The sequence below is a fragment of the Nannospalax galili genome, unplaced genomic scaffold (assembly GCF_000622305.1).
Source record: "Nannospalax galili isolate Female #2095 unplaced genomic scaffold, S.galili_v1.0 scaffold182, whole genome shotgun sequence".
Taxonomy (NCBI): domain Eukaryota; kingdom Metazoa; phylum Chordata; class Mammalia; order Rodentia; family Spalacidae; genus Nannospalax; species Nannospalax galili.
This window is the reverse complement of record NW_008348662.1, coordinates 4,121,179-4,134,578: the sequence shown is the minus strand read 5'-3', so window position 1 is coordinate 4,134,578 and position 13,400 is coordinate 4,121,179. Positions and strand designations below refer to the sequence as shown.

General features: G+C 41.0%; 1 protein-coding gene across 6 annotated transcripts in view; it reads right to left on the bottom strand.

Annotated features, from left to right (window-relative positions):
* Il1rl2 (interleukin 1 receptor like 2) overlaps positions 1 to 13,400 on the bottom strand; it is a 44,125-nt gene that overhangs the window by 26,759 nt on the left and 3,966 nt on the right. For all 6 annotated transcript variants that reach the window (XM_029569780.1, XM_029569783.1, XM_008845916.3 and 3 more), the window contains 2 exons: positions 5,442 to 5,604; positions 1,460 to 1,531 (listed from right to left, as the gene is read on the bottom strand). In XM_029569780.1, the coding sequence (XP_029425640.1) occupies positions 1,460 to 1,531; positions 5,442 to 5,604 (235 nt within the window). The remainder of the gene's footprint in view (positions 1 to 1,459; positions 1,532 to 5,441; positions 5,605 to 13,400) is intronic.

Sequence of the window (13,400 nt, the reverse complement as noted above, 5' to 3'; positions counted from 1 at the left end):
TTCCGCGGTGGCCCACTTCCAATGTGGGTCAGAAGTTTTCAGACTTTCTCCTTGGGTCTGGAATCTTCTAAGAATGATTTTGACCTCAGGAATTTGGGGGTTGGACTGACCTGAGATCCTGGCCTTGGCCGTGCCACGCAGGGATGCAAAGGCAGATGGGGTGGGAATAAGCCCCAAGATTTCCCAGGGAGTGGATTGAGTAGCTGGGTTGTATTGGATGCAAAGGATCAGGGAGAGGCAAGGTAAGCCTCGGAGCCCCAGAAAGAGGCTGTCAGCCCCAGAAAGAGGCTGGCGTGTGTTGCAGGACCAGGGAAGCAGAGAGAGGGGAGGGCAGGGCCGGGTCCAGAGGCAGTACTCCTGGGGCCCAAGGAAGGCACCAAGCCGGTCTGGGTGAAAAGGGTCAGGAAGCAGCACTGGCTCCCCAGGTGTCTGGGGCCCCAAGACTAGGAATGGCACAGGGCCCAAGCTTGGAGTAGAGAACAGTGGGGGAGATGGAAAGGTGAGCGCTGCTGGGGGAGTCAAGGTGCGAAGGGCTAAGCGGTAGACTTACCCCAAGAGAGGCCTGAGGGCAGGAGAGCGGGCCAGGAGAATTAGCCAGTGGTGCAGGTCGGGGAAGAAGGGAGAGGTGAGGGTGGGGTGGGGCCAGGGCCCGGGGAAGCAGTGCTTCTGGAGCCCAAGGAAGGCACCAAGCTGGCTTGGGCGAAAAGGATCAGGAAGCAGCACCAGTTCCCCAGGTGTCTGGGGACCCAAGACCAGGAGTGGCGCAGGGCCCAAACCAGGAGCAGAGAACAGCGGGGGAGATGGAGGCCGGGGTGGTCAAGGCGCGGAGGGCTCCATGATGGACCCACCCCGAGAGGCCTGAGGATAGGGGACGAGGAGCTATCTTTTAATGGAAATTTTGCTTAATTTGTCTTTTTTTCCAGAAAGTACTCAATATGTTTATATTAGTAGTGATTATTTTTAAGTTTAAAAACAAAGCAATTTAAATCCCTCTTTCTAGATTACAAATGGACACAAAGGTTTTTGGTTTTTTACTATATGAATGAAAGAATATAATGTGGTCATTTCCCTACTTCTTGAACATACCTTCCAGGATGAGATAATATAATCCAAATTTTCTGGTCCAGATTATTTAGTAGTAGTAGTTTTAAATTATACCTTTTTTCTGGAATAGATTTTATGTTTTCATTGAGTTTGCATAAACACATTCAAAGGGTCAGTGAGACCCACAGTTCTTCCTACCACAAACAGAAATACCTCAACTCTCCCAAGTTGTGGCTCTTAGTTTTTATTTTGATATATCTCCTCCTAAGCTCAGGCACACCCAGAACTGGAACCTGGGTGTGTATGGGATGTGTAAGATTATCTCTACCCCTGACATCTAACACATTCGCTGGAACATGTGGGTACAATAAGCTCTACCCTTGGCAGCCTTAATGGCTCCGACAGCTTTACTTACCAAGTTGAACTTCGATGGAATTGTTTTTTGGGTAGGTGATATTAGGGATCCTTCCTCCATATCCAACTTCTTCTGATAAGAAAACATACCCACAAGAGACTGCATTATAACCACATATGATACATTCCCAGAAACAATGAAATAGCACGAAGCACAGCACAGAGCAGACCTCCATAAACACTGTTCAAGAAAAGTCAAAACTCAAGAGTGTGGCAAAATCATCCTATAAGCACATAGGTTTTGAACTGGGAGCAACTGAGTTACTGAAGAAAATAGATCCTAGAAGCTAAGCTACCAAGAGAGTTCACTTCAACCATAATATTATTTAGTATAAATAGAAACCAATGACATGACAAAACAAAATCTCCTTCCTTGACAGTCTGTATACATGTTTCCTGTAAGGAAAGCTCTGGCCAAGGTCTTAAGGTAGAGGAAAATGATGATCGTGACTTTCCATTATCTCCACTCCATTCTTCCCTTCTCCTACCCTATGTTTCTGTCTTTTCACATCACTTCTCCCTTGCTACTCTCCAGATCTTCATCCTTCCATCCCCTTTATTAGTGGCTCTCTCCCCCTTAGTCTTTCCCCATTCCTTCCTTTCTCCATCTGTCAATCACCTGCCTATCCCACGTATACGTGGGATGGGATATGTAAAAGTTATGAGGGAAGTTAGGAAAAATGCAGAAAAATCCATCATTTAGAATGGTCATAATATTGCTGCATTCTGTAGGGCACTCCAATTCATTGTTTCCTGGTAGACGTTGCCATCAACCAATCAATGGATCACAACTCGCCAGATCACATACATCTCAAATCTGGAAGTCATTTTAGGCAGTAGCTTTCACTCATCCTCTTCAACCTATTAACCACCTAGTCCAACTAATTTTATCTCCTAATATTTATAGTCTGTGCTCCTGTCCACTTCACCATCTATTTTCTAGGTCATCTTACTAACTCACATCTTTAACTACTTTTAGGCCAATGACTACAAGTCTTAATTCCAGCACTTCATCTGCATTCCAAATCCATACAGGCCACGGCTCATTCTCCTTTTCCTCCCCCATGTCTCATACTCAGCCTGCTAATGGTCAAACCATGGACTCCCTCCTGACCCTGTTTTCTCCCTGGACTGGCTTGTTTCATCACCTTCCAGTCATTATCATATGACAAAAGGTCCAGAATTCCTGAACCAACTGCTTTTTCCTGTTCTATGAACTCTAAGACTTGTACGCCTTCTCTCTGAAGCTGCTTTGAATGCACCTATAGTTCATCCATGGTGCCTGTACCTGCATGATGTCTCATCTGCGCTTCCGAACCTACCTTCTAACCACTGTTCTCCCGCAGAGAGCATTCTGCACAGCAGCCAGCCTGCTGCTTCAGAAATGAAAACCACACATTACCCCACTGTCTGTCATCAAACCCTCTGGCTGAGAACACAATTCATACTTCCTAGCTGGACTTCCGAAGCCATCCAACCTCCTTTCTTGACTATTTCTCTAACCGCATGACTATTTCTCTATTTCTCTAACCTCCACCTGTCATGATCTCCCCATCTTAGTCCAACCTGTCTGTTTTCCATCCTTCAGACACAACATGGCTCCTCTTTGGTCTGAGGCCTCCACGGTTTCTCCTCCTTTTGTCTGCAAGTGTCGTGGTCATCTATTAATCTAAGAATGCTCCTGACTATCAGCATGCACTAATGCACCCGGTAATGACACATCTCAGAGTGGATTACCATCCATCTCTACCTCCTCTCCCTCTCAGACTTCAAGCTTCATCTACACAGTAGTCACAACTGTTTCTCTCACCATCATGTTTTCTCTGTCTTGCACATGGACTGGCCTTGCTAAGCACTCAGTGAAGAGTCACTAAGTAGTCATTTCACCCATGCTTAGACTGTCATCACTCTTCCAGACGTTACAGTAGCTTCCTAAGGGGCTTCAAGACCCTCCTCAAACTCTCCTGCTTCAAACCATTAAAAAATAACCCCATAACTCTGCACCCACTCCTATCCAAGAATCTCTCAGTGGGCATGGGTAAAGGTTACAGATAGTGGCTACCCTGAGCTTGTTCCTGTTGAACTGCGGCCTCGGTTCCCGTTCCTTCTTCACGCCTCACACACTTACACGCCAGTGAAACTCACTACAGATCCAATACGAATCACAGCGTGTAGCACTCTCATTCTCATGCATTCTCTCCACCTAGAGATCCCTTCTTATTTTTCTTTATGACTATAAGACTGATTCATCCTTCAAAATTTAGCTGAGAATTCAGTTTTTCTTGGAAGCCTGCCCAGTGCATCTGCTTGGCACTCTTCTAGTTCTTTCTGAGTGTTCCCTGTTACCTTAGACACAATCTATAACTCTAATCATAACATGCAATGCTAAAATGGTCCATTTGCAGTTCTAAGTTTACTATCACAAGGCTAGGAGTTTCCTTATAAAATGAATTACACACATCATTTTTGAATTATTAGTTTGAAACATAATTCTTAGCATCTAGCAGATTATTAACAAATGTTGATTGAACTGACATGCAACACAGACTCTTGGAGCCAGCAAGTTCTTAGAAATTTCACCTTTCAAAAAATTCCTCAGCTACCCATGTAAAACTAAAGCACTATGGCAGTCAATCATTCAGATAATGAATGGTTCTATACTTAGGTAGAGAGATCCAAATCTGAACAAGATGAGGAACTACCTTCAGGTGTAACCATCAACAGGGAAACACAAGAGAATGGAAATCATAAAACCTACTGCAATTTGTTTTCCTAATGAAGGGCATTTAGTGAAGAAAATTAAAATTGAAGCCCACCCAAAAATAGTTAAATCTCATATGCAATTTCTGCAAAGAACAATGGGAGACAAGATGAGTTGCCAGGCATGGTCGCAGACCCCTGTAATCCCAGCACTCAGGAGGCAGAGGCAGGCAGATCTATGTGAGATAGAGGCTAGCCTGGTGTACATAGTGAGTTCCAGGCCAGCTGGGGTTAGAGGAAGACCCTGTCTCAAAAAAAGAAAGAAAAGAAAAAAGAAAAAGAAAGGAAGAATCATACTGGGAAAAACAGAGATGACTCAGAACACTGGACCTCGGTAATAAAGGTTAAAGGTCCCACCCACCCTGTCTTGCCATGGAGCAGCCCCTGGTGAATAGCAGGAATCCACCAGGTAGCACAGATAACTGGAAGGAATGATGCCATTGAAAGATAGCCATGCACCCCCAAGTGCTAGAAATTGGCAACAAACATGAAGGTCCAAGAGGAAGAAGCTGCCAAAGGAGGCTGAGAAATTCCTCATTCCATTCAATGTGTTCAGAAGGGAAAGGGTTTACCTGGGCTTCCAAGCTCTAGCCCTGCTTCTGACTAATCAGCTTTGTGAATGTTGGTAAGCATAGTTCTTCCTAAAACTATACAAAAATTGGTGTTGTGGTAACTAGTTTAGGAGTTTCCTCTCCCCCTGAGATTCTGCTTTCAAATCTGTGGCTCATTACAAGTTCAAGAGCTCAGGATATTAGTGGTACAGTGAGTAGCATAGCTGCTTTCAAGAAAACTGGCTCCTCTGGGTTGAGAACTGACACCTCATGAACTCTAGGTTATCTGAGACCCTGAACTTAGGCAGAACTAACACTGGAATTGCCCACAAACTACAACAGTGAAACCGAAGGAAATAGGAGTAATATTAACCATAGCTACCATATACTGAAAGGCCCTTACACTTCATTAGGTACCCAGGCAACTCTCCTATTACACAAGGGATCATTCAACTTTCTCTACACAATAATCTTGTGTAATCTGTTTTGGGGGAAAAAAAAAACCAAGCTACTTGTGCACTTTTGTCTTACTCTTTGGCCCTCTGATCTAATATGTTTGAAGGTCTGCTAACCTGCAGCAAAATCAAGATCCAGATCACTGGAGCCTGAAGCCTGAAGTCAATCAGATCACATAAAGCTAAGACATAGATAATAGCATGTGAATAAACTTACTGGTGTTCACAGAAATGCTCTTTCTAACTGTGAACTGTCTCCCTATGTGTGTCAGTCTGGCAGTGCATGCATAGTTCCCATGGTCCTCTGCAGAAACATTGTCCACAAGAAGCTTCGTTCCTGAAGGGGCAAACTGCTTCCCCATTTTAATCTCTTCACAGTCCTAAACACATACACAAAAGAATTCGGTGAGTATTGAAAAATACTAGTTACCCTCTTAGTTAGCATTATCCTGTGGACTATTAGGAGATGCAACATCTATATCTTCCTGATTTCCTAGAGCTTAGATAATTTACAGTCTAATGTAGAAGACAATAGATGATAGATAGATGATAGATAGATAGATGATAGATAGATAGATAGATACATACATACATGCATACATACATACATATGTAGAGGGATGAGTGGATGGACAGATGGAGGTTTAGTGTTCTAGTCAGGTTTTTGTCACTTTGACAAAATACTTGATATAACAACTTAAGGAAGGAAGGAAGGAAGGATTTAATTTGCTCATGACTTCAGAGGTTTCAGTCCATCAGGCTGAGAAATGTGTGGTGGAGCAGAGCAGCTCAGAAAATGTCTACAGTTACAAGTTTTCTCCCCCCCCCATTTGCTTTTGGTTTGGGGGAGCTTTATTGGTCTTTTTTTTTGAGACAGGGTCTCCCTGTAGCCCCAGCTGACTTGGAACTCACTATGTAGACAGGGTGTCCTCAAACTCACAGAGATCCGCCTGCCTCTGCTTCCTGAGTGCTAGGATTAAAGGTGTGCACCACCATGCCAGCTTCCTTTCCCCATTTTATTTCATCTGGATCACAACCTAATGGGTGGAACCACCCACATGTGGGCTGGATATTTGCCCCCTAATTAATCCTCTCTAGAAATGCCCTCACAGACACACTCAGAGAAGTACTTTACATTCTTAAGCATTTCTCAGTAAAATCAAGTTAACAATCAAGAGGGGGGGGGGAAGAACTTCATGTTCAGTTTGTAAATGGGTAACAATATATGAGAGAAAGAGTGATCTATGTATTTCTATCTGTATATCTACAACTATCTCTAGATGACAATGATAAGGAGCATTTTACAAGCTAAAATGAGTGATACAAATATTAAATCTAATAGGAGTTGAGAAAAAAGGGGCTTGGGTAGGTTGCAAAGATTCCATAGATGATGGCTGCAGCAAAGGAATGCCCTTCACCAGAAGGTTCACATCTCCGATACACTCCCATCTCATGGGGCTCCGTGCCTTTGCCAGGATCACAAGCCCAGGTGAATAATGGCTATTTCCACTATATTACAGACCCACTATCCCTTCTTAGGAAAGTTTACCTTTTAGAATACAATATAACTGTCAACATCCTATTTGGAAGCCTAAACGATGGAAAAGTACATGCACCAAGCTGTGAAGAACACATTTCACATGAATTCTTCAGACCTCAACCAATTAAAGATCATTTAGTCTAAGGAATGACTTTTCTTTTGCAATCCCTAGTAAACATGCAGAATGCAAGCCTCACATTCATGGGTCCTGAAGACGTTCATTTTCTCTGTGTGTGTGTGTGTGTGTGTGTGTGTGTGTGTTTGTGCCTTTGTGTTTCTGTGTATAAGTGCATGTTTGTGTGGGGTGGATGTGCACTTGTATGTGAATGCATGTGACAGCCAGGAGTCAGCCTTGAATACCATCCTCCGTTGTTTTCCACTTTGCCTTTTGAGACTGGATGGTCATTTTGGCAAGGCAAGCTGGCCAATGAGCCCAAGGGATCTACCGATCTCTGGTGCACCACCACACACATTTTTTTTTAATGCATTCTGGGGATCAAACTGAGGTTCTTATGTTTGCAAGTCAAGTTCTTCACCAACTGAGCAATCTTCTCCACTCCAAAACTTACTTTTAAAGCTAATTTCCCTCACCTCATGGGCTCACTTCTGGACTCTCTCAGGCCTGTTCCCCTTCCTTTGGGAAAACTGCTCAAAAGAGGAACCACCTGGATAGTTGAGTCTATTTATTCACTCAAATATTCGAGTTCCTGCTCTTTATCAGCCTATGAGAGACTTTAACCCCAAGGGAATTAGGTGTAGTTACTATCCTCATGAAGCTCACGATCTAGTAGTGAAAACAGATAAACCACCAATTAAATAAAAATTGGTTTCCCCAGTGCTAAGTTCTTTCCGTTCTTGACCAGCCACAGTTGAGTTCATTCCTTGTTCTCTACCTCAGAACAGTGAGAATACATCTACTTTGCATGGTGAATATTAGTAATGCCAGAATGAGCATCTATTTATTTACAATGTACAATATGGCTTCCTAGACATCTTACATTGTTCCTATAGACACTTTGTAAGGGAAACCAAGTTATCATTTGACAACTTCTCACCACTACACTGAGTCAGATGCTTGAAGGCATCAGGCTCTCATAACAATGCCCCCTTCTTCAGAGTACAGACACACAAATTTTGAATCCTTGGACTTCAGAAACCACTTTCCTGGGTAGGCTTCACTGGGCAGTCTCTGACTAGGCACAGCCTGTGCTGGGTTCCACAACTGAGCAGTCCCCTCTGACTCACTCTTCCTTTCATGGATAGAAATGATTAGTCATGTTAACCTGGGTCAACCTGGGGAAACCTGTCCTTTTACAGTGAGGAGGAATGCATTTTTTCCTAAACTACTGGAGAGTAAAAACTCTCTACTAGACTTGATTTTTATTTGAAAATTTCAAGGTGATTCCTCACTATCAAGGTTTAAAATTAAACTCTGGATAATAATAGCAGCCAACATCTGAGTGCCTTTTGTTCTCCTCCAGGCACCAAGAAGAACAGTCCTGACTCAGTGATGTTCCACAGACACAAAATAGTTCAGAACATTCTGGTTAAGATGCACAAGGTATAAAAGGCTACTAGAGATAAAGTTAGTGAGCCAGGCAGCAGTCCAGTTGCAGAAATCAACACCAAATGAATGGATGCTTGGAACTTCAGGGGCAAGAGAAGGTTATAAAATTGTTTTTGAGGGTTAAAATGGGGCTTTTACAAAGTCCAGGAATAGTTCATAATGCTGTTGACATAAGCTAGAATCTGAGTGAAAGTGAGGAAGTAGAGACAGGAAGAAGGGAGCAAAACCCAATCATTTATTTTAAATTTGGGACATAGAAGGGGGTAAAACTTCCACGGTACCAACTAAACCTAAGAGAAATGGCAGGCACACAGGAAAATCAATTCATGAAATCATCAGACCGGGACTCCAAAGCAGTTTCATCCAGGTTAAACAGCAGCACTGAAAACTTCAACTATGTGGAGACAAATTATGAAAAAGGACAAATAAAAATTACAAAATCAGGGTGGGGGAGATGACTCAGTGGTTAAAGTGCTTGCTGTGTGGGTATGAGGATCAGAACTTGAACCCCAGAAACCCACATAAATATCAGGTGAGTTGCAGCCCACTTGTGATTTCACTCTCAGAAGGTGGAGAGAGAGCAAGCTGCTAGCAAGACTAGCCATATTGGTGAGCTCTGGGTTTGATTCAGAGACCCTGCCTCAACAAACAAAGTGTAAGAGCCATTGAGGATAATTCAGCACCACCTTCAGGCCTCCACATGCACATGCACACACACACACACACACACACACACACACACAATATGAGCCCACACACATGCACACTGTACATACATATGAAAAATCAAAAAATCACAGAATTAAAAACTACAGCATATAAAAGACCAAAAAAATTAAGGAACAAACTGATGCATTAATAGAAGGGTAGATATATCTGAAAATAAAAGTAGTAAACTGGAAAGCACATGTGCACAAAATAACTGAAAACAAAATGCATGTAAGATATAGAAAACATATTTTTCAAAGAAAGATTAAATACGTTTTAAATTGACATCCAAAATGAGCCCAAAAAATAAGGTAAGATAAGAAAATTCTGAAGAACTGCAAACAGAAATGATGAAGAAAGAAGACAATGAGCCATAATTTCCAATAGCTCATGCAGAATCGCTAAGAAATCTGTGTCTCAGTTCACTAGAGTTACATTACTACAATCCCAAGTCAAGGAGAAAACTTTCAAGGTATTCAGAGATGGAGGTCCATTACCTTCAAAAATAAAGAGCAAGAAAGCAAGAATCAGAAAGACAGCCCTGTCAACTAATCATGAAAACTAATGGAAATTACGTGACCCCAAATAAATGTTCAAAGAGAGTAAACAAATGCCAATCCGCTAAAAATTGCTTACAAAAATTAAGATGAAATAAAGCTGGAGAGATGGCTCAGTGGTTAAGAACACTGACTACTCTTACAGAGAACCCAGGCTCTGTTCCCAGCAAGCTATAAATATTAAAAAGTAAAGTACATTTTAGTAGTACTATCTTAAGGTGTAAAAATTAATAGAGTTGAAAATTTCTCAATGAGTACAATATACTAAATCTGTTACAAATGAAAATAAATCAGATGAATAATCCTTTGACTCTTAAAGACACTGTATATGTAACAGAGGACTTTTCTTCAAAGAAAGTTCTATCCCAGGTGGTGTCTCTATCAAACTTTCTAAGTGTATAACAGAAGACCTAGTGGGCTAGTTGCTTTCCAGTTATTTTTTTTCTAGAAATCTTAAGCATTTCTAGAAAAAAGAAAACTGAAGCTTTATTCTGTTTATTTTACAAAGCTAGACTCTCTTTAATTTCAAAATCTGACAGAAGCATAAGAGAAAACAAGAGTTGCAGACCAGCATCACTCAAGACGCAAAAATTCAAAACAAAATATTAACCAGCCAAAAGTGAAATTTAAGAAGAGTTGCAGATCATGCTGAGTGATTTCAGGAATGCAAGATTACTGAAGATCCAAAAACTTGTTATTCAATATATTAACATAATAAAAAGAATTATTACATGAAAAGTCAAATTTAACCTCGATTCATAATAAAAATTTAAGCACCAGGGAAAGACCCGTAATCTGATGAAGGACACGGTGCATGCCCTGTTATCCCAGTGCTAGGAAGATAAAGACAGGAGGATCTTGAGGGCTTGCTGGTCACCCAGTCCAGCCTAATTGGTTAGTTCCAGGTTCAATAGGAGACCCTGTATCAGAAAAATAAGTGGAAAGTTATTGGAAAAGACACTTGACTTTGACCTCTCACCTCCACACACACAAGCACACATGCATGCACAACTATGGACACAGGTGCACACACACTTTAACATGCATACACATATACACATTTGCATGTGTGCATACACACACACACAAATCAATGAAAAGGGGGAAAATGGAATTTCCGGGGGGATAACATAGGAAAATACCTTGTCACAAAGGAAAATCAATAAATTACACTACATTAAAATGAAAATGATAAGCCACTGACTACAAAGACATATATAATAAACATATAAAATAATAGTTTTCTCATACCCAAATTATTCCAAACGACCTTTGAGTCAAGTCTAGCTAACCACCTGCTCTTATAGAAAAATATGGACTGCAGAACACTGGTGCAGTTCCATATTGTCTGCAAATACTGTTGTGCTCCCAAACACAGCTGAGTAGCTGGAGCAGAGTCTACCTCTCCTTCCACTGCCTAAGATGTTCACTATTTGGTTCTTTACAGAAAGAGATGGAAGCCTCCTGAACAAGAAAACAAAATGGAAAAATAGGCAAGATACTTTCAGAAACGCTCCTCAGAAAAAAATTTACACATTCATCTGGACGGGCATGTACATGTGCCCACACAGGTACATGTGCGTGTGCACACACACACACATACAATTACCAACAAGGAAACCTAAAAGGAATCCATAATATCATTTATCAAGAAGATACTGAGTGAAGTCAAAGTACGGCACAATTTGTCATCTGAAGGTAAAAGCTAAAAAGAGCAGGGCTGAGATAGCTCAGTGGTAAAGCACTTGTCTAGCATGTGCAAGGCCCCGAGCTCTAGCCCCAGCATGAAGGAAGAGAGGAAGGGAGGGAGGGAGGAAGGGAGAAAGGGAGGAAGGATGGAGGGAGGGAAGACGAGCTAATCACACCACATGCTATCAGATATAGAATAAAAATAACTTTTATACATTGCAGGTGAAATTGCTCATTGACATATCTATTTGAAAATGGTTGGTATTTTGCACTAACTTTGATCACATTATCTATGACACGGCTTCTTCATTCTTATTCAAAACACTCCACAAAATTGCAAGCATGTGTGAACCAAAAGTTATGTTCAAGATTGTCCATAATTATTTTATCTCTAATATTAAAAATTTGGAAACAACTCAAAAGTCTGATGATAATCATGAGTTACTGCACAATTAAAATGGATGAGCTGGAGGTACATACAGCAGTGTGGATGGTTCTCAGGTTTACTGCTGGTCCAAAGAAGCTAAATACAAAAGACTATACACAGATGATTCAAATTAAAGTTCAAAATCAAGCAGATCTAATCTGTGATAATACAAATGAGGAAAGTGATGATCTTTGGGAGTCAAGAAGGCCTATTTTGTTCAGGTCTTTGGAGCTATTGGTCTTTGGAGCTATTGGTAGTGTCTGTGCCTTGACCTTGGTGCTAAGTAGTAATAAAAGATATGTTTTACTTTCTGACAATTCATTAACACTTGTCTACCTGATTTGTCCATTTTTATGTATATTTTAAACTTCAATGGAAATATTTTAATGCATGTCAGTTGGTTCCCAAGACATAGAAATGTATAACATCTCCTGTAAATCAGCAAGAAAAATGGAAAGAAAATTAAGCAAAGAACACGACAGAAGATCTAGGCAGTTCTGAGGCAGATTCAGAAATGAACAATAGAATGAAAAAAGCGGTCAATTTTGTCAATAATTAAGAAAAAATTAAAACAACAATAAGGCAATAGTTCACGCTCACCAAACTGGTTTTCAAAAATTAAAGTTTTACAACATGAAGTTCTACTAAGCTTGTGAGAAGTCTCTGATACTCCTAGTGACAGTCAAACTGATATATGATTTTGAGAGCAATTTGGCACCTCAGAGGAGCAGAATGCTTTATTTGTGTCTCTACCATCCAGCAATTCTATGGCTAGTGGTCATGGACTCGTGAGACACTCATGCTTTCAAAGGTGCAGGGACACCCATTCCCATATTCCACATTAGAAGAAAAGGAACCTAAGTGAATAGAAAATAAAAATGGGAAGATGAGCAAAGGGGCCTTTCTGAAAAGAATAGTAGAAAGTCTCTCATGTAATTTATCAAGTGAAAGTGGCTCTACTGGGGATGGGGAAGTAAGAAGATGGGGATAAGTACATATGCTGTAATGAGGACTAACCCTCAACCTCCCTGAAGAAGAGAATGAGGAGATCATAAATCACCTGCCAGCATACATGACGCCCTGAATAAAATGGGCTATTTCCTAGGAAATGGAATCCTGCCAAAATTTATTCTAGAAAGAGTAAGACATTTGAATAATCTTCTACCATAGAAAAGAAATGGAATCAAGAGATGAAAACCCTTAAAGAAAACTCAAGATCCACATGGTCAGACTGATGGCTGCTAAGAAGCAGTTAGGAATAAGTGAACACTCATTTTAAATTATGTTTTGTCTGTTAGGAAAAGAGAACATTCACCAAAAATGTAAGATGCGGGAAGATGAGCACAGGAGGCTCCGTTCACATAAAAAAGAAGGGCTAAAATATAAATTTTAATTTCTGAATGTAGCATTATACAGGGACATTACAGGAATGGACAGTGATGGCCACACATTGGGAAAGGTGTGATGAGCCCAGAGCCAGCACAAAACAGGAGTAGCAGAAGTTTTTCTTAAGGGTGACGTTGTATAATATGGAATTTTTGAAGGACTATCAGAGCATATCAGAGCCATTCAAACAATCAATGTTAGTACAAAATATATGGCCAAGGATAGCTTGAAAAATATAAACAATTGGAGGGATGGATAAGACACAAATAATAAAATATGACAAAGCAATAATAACCATCAAG